The sequence below is a fragment of the Numida meleagris genome, chromosome 1 (assembly GCF_002078875.1).
Source record: "Numida meleagris isolate 19003 breed g44 Domestic line chromosome 1, NumMel1.0, whole genome shotgun sequence".
Classification (NCBI taxonomy): domain Eukaryota; kingdom Metazoa; phylum Chordata; class Aves; order Galliformes; family Numididae; genus Numida; species Numida meleagris.
The window spans coordinates 128,309,394-128,327,415 of NC_034409.1; the positions used below are offsets into that span (position 1 = coordinate 128,309,394).

At 40.6% G+C, this 18,022-nt stretch overlaps 1 protein-coding gene across 5 annotated transcripts in view; it reads left to right on the forward strand.

The window, feature by feature from the left end:
- HERC2 (HECT and RLD domain containing E3 ubiquitin protein ligase 2) overlaps nucleotides 316-18,022 on the forward strand; it is a 110,950-nt gene continuing 93,243 nt past the window's right edge. For all 5 annotated transcript variants that reach the window (XM_021412211.1, XM_021412244.1, XM_021412227.1 and 2 more), the window contains exons 1-4: nucleotides 316-436; nucleotides 929-1,045; nucleotides 11,792-11,906; nucleotides 17,284-17,421. In XM_021412211.1, coding sequence (XP_021267886.1) covers nucleotides 974-1,045; nucleotides 11,792-11,906; nucleotides 17,284-17,421 — 325 coding nt within the window. In that variant the 5' untranslated portion in view covers nucleotides 316-436; nucleotides 929-973. The remainder of the gene's footprint in view (nucleotides 437-928; nucleotides 1,046-11,791; nucleotides 11,907-17,283; nucleotides 17,422-18,022) is intronic.

The window sequence follows — 18,022 nt, forward strand, 5'->3', positions numbered from 1 at the left end:
TCCGGGCCTGGCTATTGCGTTATGACTGCTACACCACTCAGCCGCCCTGGAGTTTGCCCTCATCCACCACCGACACCGGTGCTGGGACACCGGTATCAAGGACCAGAACCAGGAGGCCAAGGGCCGCCCCTCCCTCTCCGGATGATCCGTCTATCTCCATTGCACCGCTTCTCTCGATGGTTCGGACCGGATGTCCCGCCTCTCTCCTTTCCTGATTTGTCGATAGCCTCGTGACGCGTGGGGGGGCTGCGCTTCCCCAGTTTCCAGCGTCGAGGGAGGGAGGGTGTGAGGATTCAGCGCCGCTGTCGGCGGAGGGGGGGTGGGGGGGCGGGCGGGAGCGGGAAGGAGGGGCGAGGATAATCCGCGGCCGAGCGGGCGGTGACAGAGCGGGCCGAGGAGTCGCCGCCGCCTTCACCACCACCATCGCGGGCGGTCGGTGAGTGCGGGTCGTGCCCTGACGTCTCCGTCTGCTGCCCCGTGGTGGGGGTGGACTGCGGAGGGAGGCCCCCCCCCCCCTCGCCTGCTTCAGCCCCGTGGATATGGCCGCAGTGTGGGGGTGGGGCGGCCGTGCGGGGGAGGGGCTGAGCCCCGGGGAGGGAGCGGCGGGGGGCGGCCCCGCTGGCCGCTACCCGGTGGCTTGCGTAATCCGCCATCGATCCGCTGTGCCGTGGGTGAGGGGCAGCGCTGGGCCGCGGGTGCTGCCCGCGGGGTGTCACGGGGAGGGGAGCTGGCTGTGGGGGGCGGTGGTCCGGCGGTGCTCTGCTCGGAGCGCGTTTCGCTGTCCGGCGTTGAGGGGTCTCACCGCAGGGAGGGCCTTGGGCACGGGAAGTATTTAAAGATGAAGCGGAGGCCATCGTGGCTCGGACAGAAATAACCTTGCGTGGCTTATTTCACGTGCTGGATGGCTGTCTCTGTCGTTGTGTGGCAGGTGGGGCTGCTCGGCCAGCCTGGAGAGGAGGCTGGAGAAGGGAAGATGTCCTCGGAATCTTTCTGTCTGGCTGCTCAGGCCAGGTTTGACTCCAAATGGCTGAAGACAGACCTACAGGTAAGGCATCAGATCGCCGTGTCGAACCTTTTGGATGTGGACCAGGGATACTTGTCATCCAAACCGCTGACAGACATCTGCAGCAGTGCTCTTGAGCCAGATGCATATAAATCAATCTGAGCTTGAAGGAGCACAGGCTCATTTTGAGCTGCACGTAGATCTGTATTGTCGCTCCAGTCTCTACAGAAAAGCAAGCTGGGCTACATGTGTGTTATTTTTGTAGAGAGCCAAAACACTCATCTGTTTGAGCTCATAACTTCTCCATCTAGGCTGTCACCGAAAACTTCTTGTCTGTCTAGAAGCTAGTAGTTGTAATGCGCGAGAGAACTGCTGTGAAAGATCATGGGAATCTAATTTATATTTGGAAGGGTTCAGATCAGCTTTTATTGTCATTTTTTGAGTAACAGGTGTAGGCTTCCTTTTAAATGCTCTCTTATTCCAAGAGAGCTGATTTTATATTGAGTCTGTTAAAGAGGTGTGGTGAAAATGGAACTGGTCTTTGTTGAGATGTACTGGTGTTTGGTGGAAGTTTTGTTGTAGAAAATGGTCTATTTATTTAGATTGTGTGATGCAAGAATGAGGATATTATCCTGTTTTCCTAATACAGGTGTGAAAGTTACGAGGAAAATATTGTGTAGTTTGAGGGTATAGGTCAGTTTTGGATGAAATGAACGAGTCCTTGTGTTGCGTGTCTTCTTCCTTCCTCCAGATGTTGCATATAGATGCCTTACTTTGAATAACCTTCCAACTTCCTGCTCAAATCTCTGAAGTTCCTGTTGGGTTAGGCGAGCTGGTGTTAATGTTTTGATGCAGATGAAGAATTTTAAGAAATAAATTGCATCCTGAGTGACTTTACACATAATTATATCCTGGCTAGTCTGAATGGTGGAGTTCAGCTGTTGTGTTTAGACAAGGGTCTGTTACTGTGCAGCTGTGATCCAGAAGCAGCCTTCCTCCGGTATTTTACATCTAACAAGCTAAATCAGATTCTGGAATAACAAAGCCTTGAAGGTTACGTTATACAATAAGTTTTGTATGTAAATGCTATAAAATGACAGGAGTTGGACTTGATTTGGGTAGATGATTCTGCCTTTTCTCTTTTATTCTTTCCAGGCTTAGAAGTTTCTGTCCAAAGTTGGTTGTTTTGGCCTAGGAGGTAAATAAGTGTAGTACAAAACAATTCGAAGATGAGTGTGTTAAGAGATATACAAATACTACTCTGGACCCTGAACACTGAGTTGTAGCGTTGCTTTGGCTATTGCAGAATAGAAGAAAATTGTAGGTGATAAGTGACAATCATTTTTAACTGCTGCTGAGTGTGTGTTGCCTACTTCATGTATTGTACAAGGTGAAAAATTTGACTGTTCGTGTGTTTTGTCATATTTTTCCTTTCATTTATAATGCCTTTTTTCTACATGCCCCCTCTTCTTTTTTTCTGCTTACATAGACTTTTGACAGCAGAGTTTCAATTGCTATCCATGCCTTAAGGATTATTTTCAACTAAGTGTATACAAATGCAGTGACATTCTTGTCTTTTATGGGACGTTTGTGCAGTTAATGGGTTGTAACAATTCAATTAAACAAGAAATCTTAATTTATAACCAATTTCTATGAACGAGTTCTTTCATAAAAGTTCTTTGTGAGTAATAACAAGTTAAACTTGTTATTTACTTACCTTGTAATTGCCAGGGTACTCCCTTTGCTTTCTTCCAATCATGCTCCAGCCAAAATAATGAGATTAATGACATAAGAGAACAGTAATCGTTTTTGATCTGCTGGACACAAACATCTCTTCTCTGGAATGTGAAGAGGCCACCAAGGTATGATGTGATTTTCTTATGAGGTTAACAGATTTTGGTATTACACAGATCCAACAACAACAACAGGAATGGTGCATGTAGATCGTGTTTCACTCCTTTTAGTGTATTAAATGGCAGATGTCTTCTGTCAAATAAAGGGGTTTTAGGCTCTGGGGAACTTCTCTATTGCATGGTTGACTATTTTAGCTACTGATTGACTAGCATGACCTAGCTACTTGTGAAGTTTCTTTATAGGTGTAAATCTTATACTACTTTATGTTCTGAACATGCAGATTTCCTGCTGTGTGTATTTTTACCTGCTGACTACAGAAAGGCCTTGTCACTTTTCGAGAGACTGTCAACAGAAATTGAAATTATGATTGTAATACTTAGGAGAGATTTGAAGAAAGACGAACTGATTTAAGAGAACGAATCAAAATGACTACAAATTGTTTCTTAGAATTTGACTCTGAAACTATTTACTTTGCAGCTAGCCTTATATATTTTATTTTTGCTATACAACAGTCAAAGAGCGTGTTGGTGGAATTCTTTGGAGAAAGTTGTACTGGGGAATTCTTACGCTTAGAAGATGTACAGAGATTGCTTGATCTTTAAAATTAGCTTTTTTTTGCTATTGAAGTTCCTTGTTGTTGCTTACCATGAGGAATATAATTAGAATTGGAAGATGCATATTTCTTCGGGTTGGCTAGTGGTCTCCAAAGTCTGACTCCTCCATTTCTTTTTTTTTTTTTTTGCCCTTGCTACCAGACTGATGTCTATGTTAAAGGCACTGAAATCTCTCTGAAGATCATTGGATTCTTTTTTACTTTAGTTCAAGACAATCTTGTATTAATAATGTAATAAATGATACTATAACATGTCCATTACTAACAGTATAGTGGTATTAATGTAATGAGAAAAGAATGATACCTGGATTTTAGCACAGATTGTGTTTAATCACCTTTGAGTGCTACTGCTCTAGCTCGTATCCAGGCCAAATTTAAATGTCCTTATTCAGTTTTAGAGTGTTTGTGTTAACAGACAAAGACAGCGTGCTGTAGCACATTATAACTGTTGTTAAGAGAATATTGAAGGCACATGTTCTTTTGTGGTAGCAGTGAACCTTTATCCTGCAGGAGTAACTGAAATGGTATGAAAAGTTCGTCAAAACTGCATGTCAACAGTGTCATTTTTGCTGATATTAGTTTATCTGGAACTAATTTAATCAATACTGTTATAGGAAGCCAAAATGCTCTACAAAGATCTGCATGCAGCCCCTAACTGTTCCAGATCTTTTTACTAATTTTGTAAGGGATTGACCTGATATCATGTTTTATGGCTGCTAGCGTGATTTAGAACTAGACCAATGTCTAGACACGTTCATTTTGTAAGCTTTGTTTTATGAATGTTATTATTTTTGTTATCTGTTCTTACTAAATTACTAATTCCCACTGGACCAAAGTTAGGCTCTGTGTCATCTGAAAGAACACAAACTGCTGCAGTAGCTGGAAAATTCAGATGGTTTAGCTCAATAGGAGATTACATCAGTAATACAATATGTAACATGTTCTTAAATGCATATATCAATAACATAACTGTATTATCTAACAGCTAAGTAATCTTATGAAATAATAAAGTAGTAACACTGGAAGATCACCTGTTACATTCCTAATACTTTTTTAGGCTTGAATTAATGCATTTTAAAACAGCTACCTATGTATATCTATTACCAGTGGGAACTATCCCATTTATAACAAAATCTGCATGTAGCGGGAAATTGTGTTTTAATGGCTGCTCTAATAAAGACATCCATTTTTGAAAGGGAAACATTGAGGGGAAAAAAAAAAAGAGGAAGGCAAGATGAAAATTGTTTACTTAAACCTAGATATCTGCTTTGCCAAGTCAAATTGTGCTTAAAATAGTTCCAATTAAGTGAACGTACTGTGCTACCCTTTTAGAACCTTATGCAGAGAACTTTAATTAGCGATGGTTGAATAATGAGAAAGTAGAATCAGTCAGCTAATGGGATGCTTGTGTGTGTTTGATGTTTATTGGTCTGCCTATTCTGTATCCTGTGGAGGACTGTCGTGCTTAATAGCGGGGGATAGGGGAGAAAAGCTTTCATTTTCCTGTAGAAGGGAGAAATACTTCAAGCAGTAGTGAAGGTACAGGAGCCATCTACAAAAAGAATAGAATGCGTTTGCATCAGTTTTCATGTAGTTCATGGTTGGCAGGCTATTTCTGTCATTTTATTTTTGCCCAGGTCTGAGAGAGCACTTAAGACAAAGCGGCCACCTATAAGAGTTGCATTTGTCCTGAATCTTTTCACCTTCTCTCTGATGTTAAATTTGGCATCCTTAGTTTTGTGAAAGATTAACTGTTCTAGCATCTAGATTGGCTTTCCTGCTGTAAATGATGTCTTGACTGTTACAAGCAAGAAGTTAGTGAAAGTTGCTTTTTCTGTTTTGTGGATTTCCTGTTCGTTTTTTTTTCCTTAGTTTCAGTATTCTGATTAAAAAAAATGAAGAGTAAACTGCAAATCAAAACTACTACTACGTTTTTAAAGGTAGCAAAGTTTGCAGTATAGAATTTTTAGTTGTTTAAAAATTGAAGTAATGCTGTCCCTTCAAAACAAGTGATTTCCAGAGGAGAGTTGAGGACTAGACTGTATATGAAGTGAAAGGCTGGAGAAATTAAATTCAGTGTGCAAGTGTTTGAGCGTAGTCAGAGCTACTGCTCTGCAAATGGAGGAAGTTAGAGAATTTCTCTTCCAAGTTTAAGGGTAAGACTTGTTTTTTCTTGAGGTGTGACCATCAACTGTTAGGAAACTTTTCTACAAATGGCAGCCTGGTAGTCTGTTGACAGGGGACATTTCTAGTTTAAATCCCAATCTGTTGAAGCAATTAGAGGGCTGCTGACCCTTATTGTCTTTGTTAACAGAGCTTTAGAGCAATGTGTTAAACCTAATGATGTTTCGCTGCGCTTTTTATAGGTATGATAAGCAGCTGGGGTTTCAGAGCATGCTTTAACAGGAAAGGAAAGGAAGGAAGCTAGATGGAACACTGAAAAGAAAGACAACAGAACAAGGAAACATAAATTTTAAAGAATCAAAAGAGTGATAACAGTGGGAAGATTCGGGAAAGGATTTACTGTTTCTCCTGTGATTTTCTTTCCCGATTCTGTGTTGAAAATATATTTCATCTGTTTCTGAAGAGAAGTCTATTTTAATTAACGTTTTACCAATGGCTAATGCAGAAGTAGCTGAGTGGAGGAACAGATTCCGGTCCACCCCCACCCTCTCAATCGCTGACAGTTCTGAGGTGAAGATTATTAAGTAGCTTATATTTTAAATCCATTATGACGTTTATGATTATCTTCTGTTTCCAATGCAGTTACGTAAACAGCAATCCTACCTGGATAAGTCCTTCTGATGTTTTTTTTCTTTATTCTTTTCTTACATCATTTTTCTTGAGTTAAGTTTTATAGAGGCTTCTATGCTTCTTGCAGGAAAGTTCATGAAACCACATCAAGAACATGATCTGCGGACCACATGGAATAAGCTTTGTCTGATTGAAAGCGGTTGACTTTAGAACCAAGTCACAGCTTCTGATTGTTCTTAAAATAACCTATTGAAAGCAAATCTTGCTTTGAGAATTCTCAGAAGCTTATCCAGTTGCGGTTGCAATGCTTTGTGTTCTTGAAATTTAAGGAAACACTAACGCCAGTGCCTTGTTCTGTAGAGCTGGTATTGGGAAAGGGATGTGAGTGGGCAGAATTTCACTGCTAGGCTCGTTGGACGATAGCAACAGCATATGTCAGCAAACTAGATACACTTCAGACTTTTAATTAAATCTTGTACCAGACGGAATAAATTGCAGTTTAACTGTAGAGATAAGATTAGCAAAAGATTAGAGAGAGGGCTGCTTAGTTTACACTACAATAAAAGTTCACTTTGAAGTCTCTTTTAGGCCCTTTTTTGGCTTGGGAGAAGTGGTTAGGGCTGAGGTCTAGGTCTATGAGGGAGGTATGAATTTGGTGAGATCCATACTTAGGAAGTGCAAAGATAATAAGGCATGGCCTGGATATGAGAATGTGTGATAAATGATGGAAGCGGGTTGGGGTTTTTGAAGATGAGGTGTGTACAAGATGTGTACATTGCTGTGGTCTTACCTGAAAGGAAGTCAGGAGGTGTCATGGGAAAGATGAGGGAGATTTTGGGCATGGGGAATGGCACTTAATGTGGTGGCATGAGTAAGAGAATTAAGAATGTGTGCCAAGGCTGTAGGGTACTGTTTAGTAGGGTGGAGTATGGTACTGCTGTTGTCTCAGCTGTGAGAAGAAAGTGTATGGGTGACAGGGCAAACAGACTTGGGGTCCCTGTTGTGAATTTACAGAGGATACATTTCTGGAGGTGTTGCTTCTTGCAAAAATTCACTGAAAACTTACGGAGTTTGTCAAATTAATCTCTTTAAACATTCACAAATGAAGTTACTAAATTATTAGAGGGAAAGATGTTCACATAAATACCTAGTGGGACAATGTTAGGCTTGTACTACTTGCAACCCCAGTACGCCAGAAGTGATGAAGGGACAGTAAGGTGTGATGTACTCCTGGAGAATATCTGTGAAAAGTCATTGTGAAACCTCTCTTTTTCTAGTAAGTAATGTATTTAAGTAACTGTGTGGTATGCAGAGTCCCACAGTAAACCTAAGGTACTAAATTCTGTCTGTTAATAATTTATTCATATTAAAACATTGGCTTCTCTGATACTAGAATGCTGTAATTAGTACTCATGTGCCCACTGAACTAGTTGGAAAACAGGATAGGAAAACGTACTAATTGACAAGCATGGAATGCAGCAGATTTCCTGATAAGTCTTAAAATGTTGTAGAAAGAAAGCAACCAGCATTACATAGTCAAAGCAGAAATTTGGCTTTTATGCTATGACGTTGACTTATTGTTATCTTTAGCTGCTAGTTTCACAGAATCAGAGGCTGGCTGAGTTTAGCAGGAACATCTGGGTCCACCTGCTGCAGCCACTGCTCCAGCAGGGACACTCAGAGCAGGGTGCCCAGGGCCACGTCCAGGCGGCTGCTGGAGATCCCCAAGGAGGAGACCCCACAGCCTCTGGGCAGCCTGTGCCATTCCTCCATCGCCTGCACAGCACAAGAGTGCTTCCTGATGTTTAGACAGAACTTCTTCTGTTCTTGGTTAATATGAAATAACTTCTGGAGCATGTTTAGCCATGTTTCTGAAGGAACTGAGGTGGTTGTGCTCGCATTTTTGTCTTTACCTCTAACTTTTGACTAGACTGGTTCTAGGTTCAGTTTGTGACTATGGCGTCTTGTCCAAACACTGGGCACCACTGAAAAGAGCCTGGCTGAGTCGTCTGTGGACATTCCCAGCCTTTTCCTTACTGGAGACGTGCTTCAGTCCCTTCATTCTCTCTGTGGCCCTATGCTGGTCTCTCTCTAGCGTGTCCATGTCTCTTTCATACTGGGGTGACCAGAACTGCGCACCAGTACTCAGTAGAGGGGAAAAATCACCTCCCTCCTGCTGGTGATTGTTGGCCTAATGCCGTCATTAGCCTGCAATTGCAGTGCGGACGTGTTGCTGGCTCATGTTCAGCTTGGTGTCCACCAGGCCCCCAGGACCTGTTCTGCAGAGCTGCTTCCCAACTGTGTGCCCTCATCATTCCTTGAAAACCCAAACTTTGCTTGAACTGTTGGCAACTGCAGTGGTGGTTCACTGTTTAACTTGCCTGCTGGACAATGAATGGATTAAAGGTGAACTTGTTACAGTTGGAGTTGAGTTGCCTTCAGCTATGACACATTAATTAGTTGTAAATACTGTTCCTTAAATGTCCTTTCAGGTGGCTACAAGATAATTATTATTTGCTACAAGAAAAGTCCAATGTTTCTTTACCTTCAAACTTGTCTCCCTTCCCCCCCCAGTGCTTATGCCTCTGACAAAATGTTAACTACAACATGAATGAAAGCAAGGTTGTTTTTCTGGAGAGTGTTTACAGTGTAGACTTCCATGCAACGTATTTGGAGAAGGAGGGGGAGCTGTGTCTGACCTATAATCTTGGTGGTTGCTTTATCTTTCTGCAACATACCAAGAAAATGACTTGGATAAGAATTCAAGCAGCCAAGGCAGAAGAAATTTTGTTTACTTTTTCAGTTTTTAGTTGCTAAAAGACTAGCATTAGCTTTGTGCCACGTGACAGGATTAGAGGTTAAAATGGAGAGAATTCTTTTCATTCTATTTTACAGCAGTGCTTACAGAGGTAGTAAGTTTTATCATGAAAATATCGTCGTATTGTGAAGAACCTTGAATCCAAAGCTTTTAGGCCTTTAGTATGTAAGCTAAAGGGCAGCGACAATTATTTTCCATACCAAGGTGATTTGAGAATGTAAAGTAAAATGTATGAGAATACAGTTTAATAAACAAAAGTCTTTGTGTAAATCCTTCAATGATATAGGAGCCAAAAACACTGAAATAGTTGTGTTAGGTATTTTTTCAGCAAAACCAATCATTAAGAATTGGGAAAAATAAATGATTTAGGTGCCCCACTAAAGAATATGCCCGCATCATATGAGGGAGAAATTGAAAACGTCTCTCTGTCTTTTTTTATTGTTGAAATATTTATAGACCTAGAACAATGCAAGAAACACAGCGATGGAAAAGGGTTTTTCTTTTTTTTTCTTTTACATTATTGAAGTATAACTTTAGTTCAGTCTATTCCAATTTTTTAAAAATTAAGGCAAGTGTAAAGTTTCTAGTAAAACACAGTCTCTGCAGAAGGCTTATGTCTTCTCCAGCTCTGAGGAGCAGAGAATGTCACCTTCATTGAAGTATGGTGGCAGTGTAATTCTGGTACTGCACACCTGGTAAATCACAGGTAAGCTGAATAAGATCTAGGTCAGACTGTGTGATTCTTTTCTCTCTTATCCCTTTCCTGTCAGGAAATTACAAGTGGGAAATGCATACACGCTGTCACCTTGTATCTTTTGCTGAAAGAAAATGAAATCATTAGTACTCGTTGAAGGGAATTTCTGGAGTACATAGTAGGAAGTCAAAAAGCTAATATGGGAATTCAGTTTGCTGCAGTGGTGTCATACTGTACAACTTACCTTTAAATTTTCTTGTCTTAGCTTACTTAGATCAGCAAATGATTTCCCTGCTATTGGTTGTGTCTCATAAAAACCGTAACCTTTAATAAAATGTCTTTGGGAATTCGATCAAGATAAAGTGTAAGTGGACTTGTATGTATAATGACAAATATTTGCAGCAGTTATGTAAGTTATTTGTACTATTCCTCAGTTAAAACATTTTGGATTTGAATGTTAGTTACAATTATGTTACAAAGATGCTTCTAAGTAAGCTTTCAGGATTTTTCTTAGATGTGTCCACTGCACCGCTCTGGAATATTGAAGGCATTCTGTTTTCTAGTTTCACTCACTCCCCTTCTCCCTTAGGCTACATGGTTGCAAATTGTAGCCTGGTTATTACGGAGTTCACTTGATGCAGGCACCTGTTCTGCAGCATCCTGCAAAGCAGAGAGCATCATCAGAAGAATATTAGAGTATCTTGGCCAATAGGGTTCTTCAAGAGAGGTGCAAATTGGTAAATCCTTAGGAGGCTGGTAGTTTAGTGAGCACTTCATGCTGGCAGGGTTCTGCCATTTGGTCCATCGTGTTTGTCCCATTACACCCTTGGGTTACTGGGAACTGACCTGTGCTGAAGCTCAGTGTCAACGGTTTAACGGGCGTTCGGCCTGGTTCCATGTTGAATGGGGCGGGGACCCACGTCCCAGGAAAGGGAAAAGGGAAAAATCGGGTAAGGAGATGGGCCTGGGAACAAAACAGCGGCAACAATCTGAGGAGAAACAAACAAATTTATTAAATAAGATATCAGAATGCAAAATAACACACTATAATACAATATAATTACAATTTAAGCTGATAAATCCAATACAATGAGAGAGAGTGTCCAAAAATCAAGGTAGGCTGTACTCTAATACTGAGGGTGAGACGGCTGAGGAGTGAGATGCTGCTGGGACGAGAGACGGGTGGAAAGAGAGAGCAGGTCTTGTGATCTGCGAGTTTTTATCTTTCCCTCTGACCAGAATATGGTAACAGGGGAGCAAAGTCCCCTGGGGACTGTAGTAGTTCTTCTCTTCTGAGAACCAGGTACATACACTACATGATGTTATGATGTGGAATACCAATAACTGAAAATCATAAAACCATGACACTCAGCCAGCCCCTGGCTCTTCCCCTGAGCACAGCTTGCTTTAGTCTTCATCAGTCCCGTAATCTGGTTCAGCAGATGCTCACACAAATGCATTAGTCTGTACATGAGAGGAAGCATTGTAGCAGCTGGAAGGAAGAGGGGGGGTTGTGACCAGGGCTCTGCACAGCAGGGTGGTTTGAACAGGCTGAATGTGTCTATGATTGCATGGCCTGGTTTTCATGTCTTCTGGTTGAGTGCCCTGCTCCTCACTTGCTGGAGAGGAGGCTGTGCTGACTTCCTTCATGCTTCCCCATTTTCTGACTTTATGTAGCGTGGCTTTTCCTGAAGGGAGAAAGGGATCTACCTCAGATATTTACCTGAATTACTGCATGATGTCATTTTGAATGTGTGTGTAGTTTTGAGGTGACCAAAACATGCTTGTGACAAAAATTATTCAACAAAAGAGAAAGCATCTTGCTGTTTCTGAGTCTACTTAAAGATGACTGCTTTGGGCTCTTAATATGAAAATAGCATGTCTAGAGAATCAGAAGATGATGTCTCTGTCAAACACACCAAAGAATTTACTAGTAAGATGATACTTGGTGTGGTGTGTGTTTTTTTTTTTTTTTTTTTTTAAAAAGATTTCTTCTGGGTTGATTTTAGGGGAAAATGCAATTGAATGTAACTACATATAATTTATTTTTAACAGCTTGCTTTTACACGAGACGGACTCTGTGGCTTGTGGAATGAAATGGTAAAAGATGGGGAGATCGTATATCCAGGAACAGAATTTACACAGAATGGTGAACTACCTCCAAGAAAAGGTATGACTTTTTTTAAACGTTTGATTCTTTTTTCTTTTATTGTGATGATGAAGATGGAAGTCAGCGTTTGTACTGTAGCAACAGTTTGGTTTCTCTTCATCTACTCATAAAATTAGCCAGTGTTTGTATTTTGAATTAAATACACCTGAAAGTGGTTTCCTAAAAGTCTACAGGAAGGTAATTTCTAAGTCTTCAAATGAAGGCTTAAATCTGCTTCAGTCTTTGGAAACTGAACATCGTAACCAGGCGTGTTATGATGAGTGAGGCTTGGTAGTGTCCTCTTGGTTATTTTGCTCAGTGTGTTTACAGCTGAGGCCTTTGTTTAAAGGAAGTGGGCTGGGGAAAGGGTAAGGGCAGTAGTGCTATTTCTAATTTTGTTTACAGTCTTCATAAAGTGACTAAAAGGTCATCTGAAAAATGTCCACAATCTGACTGACTGTGAACGTGTGGTGTTTTTTTTTTGTCTTCTAGTTTACTTTAGGGGAGGTCAAACACTGCAAATCATACAAATGACAGAATAACATATCTATTCAGATGAACAATCACATTCTTTTATGAGAGATTTTATGAGCTCAGGACTTTACAGAAGGAATAGTTATTAATAAAACTGTTGTTGGATATCCCATGATCTTAAGCTTCCTCAAATAGCTTGCTTTGGCATACTCTTCAGTTTTGCCTTCATCAGTACTGTAGTTTGCAGAAGTTATTGCTAGTTGAAGTGTTCCTTCAGAGCACTTCACATATAGAATATATTCCTCCACCTGAAAGTGATTCTCTGTCATTGTTTGGCCTGAGCTGAAGATGTGAAAATATGATGCACAGGATGACCCAGAATCCCATGTATCTCTGATTTTGTTTTTCTGTTCTTAAACGTAAAACTGTCTCTAGATAGACTGGTTTTCTGAGACATGGTGAAGCAAGCAAAGATTTTCTTTAAATCTTTAGCTAGGTTTAAATACACAAGTAGTCTGCTTTTTTTGTTTCTTTGAAGGGGTGAAGTGAAGCTACAGTAGTTTAGGTATCTGAGTATAGCCTTCTCAGGCTCTTAGCTCTTATAATTAGTGTGTGAATTCTCTCCCAGTGAAATTAACCTGCTTAAATGCAATTGTGCTGGACAGCAAGATTTGTGAAATATAACTGTCTTGTTTACTAGACTTGAACTTTACAATTGTTACTCAAGGCTCTTTCTGGAAAGCGTTTGTCAGATTATGTGTTTGATTCCATTAGGCAGTAGTGAGTCATGAAACCAGAAAAATTGGTGGTCAGTTTCCACCTCTGAATTTGCAGCTTCATTGAGATAGAATCTGGAGTATTTCAGTCTGTTTAGTTGGTAGGTAGTTTTTTGCAGAAATGTTGTACAAATCTAAATGAAGAGGAAAGGGAAAGGTACGAGGTAGGCTTATGGAAATGCCATCATTTTTATATTAAAGCAATATATTTTAATCTCAATGTTCAGATTCTGCTGCTATATTGACTAATTTGGAGGTAAGAGATGTTGCTGTAAGTAGTCCATTTTGTTGGGTCTGGTTTAAGAAGGTTTGATTTATACTCATGTGTTGCAGTTTCTTTCTCTTCACTGTTGCTACAGCTGTGTTATTGCAGGCTGGGTTGCTCCAAAGAGGCACTTCATTCTTGCAGTGGATAATCAGCAGAAGGAATAGACTGGAAGAGTATGCTATTGATAATGAAACATTTATTTTCTCTCTAGGAAGAAAGTGCAAATATTGTGTGTTTTTTTTCCTATTAGTGGAAGCATTTGGTTAGGAATAGCCTCATTGTTTTTTCTTCATGGCACTTTCAGAAAAATATGTGATTAATGCGTTCAGCAAAATGTTTTTGCATGTTTCTGAGTAACACCTAAGGACATAGCCATGACAGCAGTGATGTCCAAATGCAGGTGCGCTTCTTGCATGACATGTGCTTAAAAGACAGTGAGGCTGGGAAATCAGAATCAGATGAGTACCTTGTACTGGAAGCTGTGTATTGAAAAGTGTAAAAAGTATTAAGTAAGTTAGGAAGACATTACTGGACGTTTTGAAGATACCAGTTAACCACACAAGTCTAATTTTTTGTTGTTGTTTCCACGAACTTCTGCATAGATGGAATTCCTGTTTCAATTAATACTTTAAATTCCCATACAGAACTATAAAGTAATCAACTTCACGCCTCTGTCCTGTTATTGGGTTTCCTCTTCTATTCCCCTTCAAACTCAGAGTTGAACCTTCATCTGTCAGCTTGATGCTGGTTAAGTTGCTGGTCCTCCGAGGTTATGGGAAAAGGAGCTGTAAGAGGCGGCTCGATATACAGCATTAGCATGAAGCTCTGTCCCAGTCTGATCTTTGGCAGAGAGAACAGTGATTTTTTTTGTATTAGAATTGAAATATTTCCTGGATCTTGGATTACCAAATACTATTTCAGAGTAGTTGTAAAATAGAGCCCTTGCTTAAAGCATCCTGTGTAACTATTGCCTCATGACTGACATGAAGGTATTCGTAGAGCTGTCTGTTGGGGAACAGTTGCAGGGTTTTTACTTCTGCGTAGGATTCCTGCCTGGGTGGGTTTGCTGGAATTCAGGAGCAGCACAAGTTCTTCCTTTAATAGGTTGCCTGAGGTGAGTATGGAGCGTCAGTTATTTTCTTTGCTGAATATGAAGTGTAAGTTCCACTTCTAATTACTTCCTTTTTGTTACCTGCTCGTGAGGGCTGAGGCTATTTTTGGCTAGTAGTGACTAATTGTGCTTTGGTTTGGGAGCTGACTTAATTGAGGGAGGGTTGTTTCTTCAGTTGCCCAGTTCTCACTGCCTCAGCATACCTACTTCAGCTTGGGGGTGTAAGATTATAACCCAAAATATAATTACGAGAAAGTTATTTCGGAGAGCTGTAACACAGTTGCTTTCGCCCCTACAGCATTCACGCTTCATTCTGAGAATAATGAATTTAAAACAGGCTGTCAGCTGCTGCCTGTTTTGGTGTGCGTTGTTTTGCGGACTGCCTCGTCATTTGTCATTTTGGCCTATGCTGGCTTTGCTCAAAATTTCCTCCTTCCTGCCCCCTTCCCCCCTTTCTAAAAAGTTCCTTTTAATAACGGGGTTCCCTTTCTAAAATCTCTTTCTTTAACTTAACTGAGCTTCCATCATTGTGAGGTCTGTGCTGCTCCTTTCAATTTAGACTGACACCAGCTTTGTCCCTACTGAGAAAGTGGTTATGTGCAAGAATAGTGACAAGTCTGTGTGGAACAATTTGTCATGGGCTTTGAATGTGATTTTTAGCTCAGCTCCTTTGCCCCGTCTCCCCCTACCTTCCTTTTCTGCTCACACAGAAAACTAAAGAAACTCTTCTGTGTGGATTTGCTTGTGCTTAAAGTCACGGTTATTTTTATACAATGCAAAGATGAAGTTCCAGCCTGGATTGGAACCTCTTCTGTTTGCAGTGAGGAGCTAAGTTCATAGCCCTTTGCTGTCAACCTTTGCCAAGGATCTGCTATAAAGCATAACAACTTCTCTTAGAGCTCTTTGCAAAACATAGTGTCTTGGCACAGCACCCTTCTTCCCTCTAACTGAGATCCCAGCTGCTGTGGAGTGTGTCTGTAGATGTGTGGGTGAGTGGAGAAACACTGAGATTATGGTGTTATTGTGGGAATATTCTAAACCACTTGAGCTCAACACGTTGCTTGGTTTATCTGTATAGTGGAATTTGTGCCTTTTAATCTTGTTTGTTTGTGCTTTGGAATAAAACCAGCTCTATTCAGTTGTGTTTTGAACATCTTTTATCATGCAAATGATTGCTGGATTATTGGCTGCTCCTTGGTATTTGAGAGAAAGGGTCGTATTCAGTATAGCTTCTACTTGAAAGTGGAATATGCAGACATCTTCTTGCTCTCAGGTGACCTTTACTATCCCTTCCTTATCTTACAAGCTCAACCTCAGCATGCATTGTGCTGTTGTCTCTTCTTTTAAAAATCATTTTCCTGTTTGCCTTGTCTTCATGTGCCACGTCCTGAGTGCTACTGTGTGTTACAGATTATGAAACATCGACTTTATTTAAAATTTGTATAAATAAGGCAGCTTTTAAAAAGTTTATTGTGAGTGGTGCTGCTGTCAAAGAAATTTTTAACAAATAGGCAATCACAGATCTGGTTGCAATCAGATGGGAAATTCTTTTTTCTATTTTTTTTTTTTTTCCAGGCCAGATGGAAAGCATAGCTGAATGTTTTGGAAGTTGCGTTAGGTTGTGTTTGTGTGCTCTGAAGTAATGAGAGCCTTTGATATCCAAGTGGGATACAGGGAGAGTCTGGGGCAGGTGCAGTAGATTTGCTGTATCTGGCTGCAGCTGTAGGGATCTTGCTTATTATCGTCTGAAATATGCTTCTGCAAATGTGTGCGTTTTGGTGGGTGAGGGAGGAGGTGAGGTAGGAAAAAAGCCAAAATTCTAATGTTTGTCTGGATTGTTGTGGCTTGGCTGTCTGGGAAGGAGTCTGTGTAGTCCAGGCTGGCAGATAGGAGTGGAGGGCCGGTGGTTTTTAAGAGCCTGGTAAAAATGACAGGGACTAATCTCTTCAGGACTTGCTTCAAAATACTGGTCTTCAGAAATTTTGAGGGTTATTTTTGGAAGTGAGGGTCATAGTCATATGCAGTTGCTTATGAGGCCCTGAATTGCAAAGCAATCGCGTTGAACTGACTGAAGGTAAAGATACTGGGAATACATATTCCCAGTATGAGTGAGGCTGCAATCAGCTTTCAGCTGTCTACATCTACTGTATTTAGCTAATTGGAGCTTTCATGCAGTCTTTGATTACAGAGATAAGTGACTAATGTCTGTTTTCTGTCTTCATGAAAGCAATCCTTAAAAAGGATTGCAAATGCTTTTCTATTGCTTAGGGAGAAAGAGGTGGTATTATTTTCATTGATTGCTGGTAATGACTAAGATGATAGATACACTACAGATGTCGAAATACTGCTGCATGAAGTAAATGCCAATATATAGGCTGCTTTGGATTTGAAATTAAGACAATTTGTTGTATTTTCTGTGCTGAAAGCAAATGCAGCAGAAATGCAGGCGGTTGAGAGCCAAGTCTGACCTAAAGTGCACTCTTTGCAGTGCTGAACTTATGTGTTGGTGTGGATTTAAATAAAGTTCCCTAGGAAGTTACAACAGTGATTTTTGGATTTTAAGGTCACTGTCTTATGAAATGTAACATAAGTCCTACCACCTGTGGCAGTTATCATGGTGCATACCACATCCCCCTGCTTTTTGCTCTTCATGATAGACAGTTGTGCAGTAAAAATTGGGCTCAGAGTTTCACCTTTTACCTTTCTAATCTAGAACTGATTTAAAGGAGTAGGTAGCTTAACTGGTCTTTTTTTTTTTTTCTTCTTTAGATGATAGCACTGAATGCCAAACTGCAGCAAAGAAAGAAGAGCAAAATGACAAAGAAAAGAAAGATGAAGAAGAGGCTCCACCACCCACTTACAGGGCCAAATCGATTGTTGAGAGTTGGGTATGGGGCAAACAACCAGGTACTACAGTTGTTTTGGTGATTCTCACTGAAGCAATTTGTGTTCTGTATTGATCACTACTTTTGTAGCATTGCAAAGTAATTGGATCAAATGTACTTGTTGACAGATACATCTGTTAAGCTAGTGGAAGAAGTTTGGTAAGTGCTTAACTGCAAATCAAGTTAAACATTTACTATAATTGCTTTCAGATTTAATTAGACTCATGACTTAGAGAGTCAGTTTGCACCTCTCATGCTCCTTACAGGAGTGATAAAGTGACTTGGAACAAATACAATTATATAGATAAATGTTAAGTTGCCTTTAGAATATTTTTTTTCAATTACAGATGCTAAAAAGAAATTGCTTAGGTTTTGAAGCCTGAATTTTCTGCAGGCAGTGAAGGTTTAATAGGTGATTTTTCATTTTGATTTCATGGTCTGGTGGAGGAGCTTGAGTGAATCATGGGAGGAATGTTGGAAAGGTCTGTTAAATTAACTGTCTATCCTGACCTTTGCTGACAGTAATCTCACCTGTGATTGCAGAGGAAAAATGGTCTGTGTGTTCACATCTTCATCTGTGGCTCTGTACAATACTGAATTTTATACTGAAGCCAGTTGAAGTT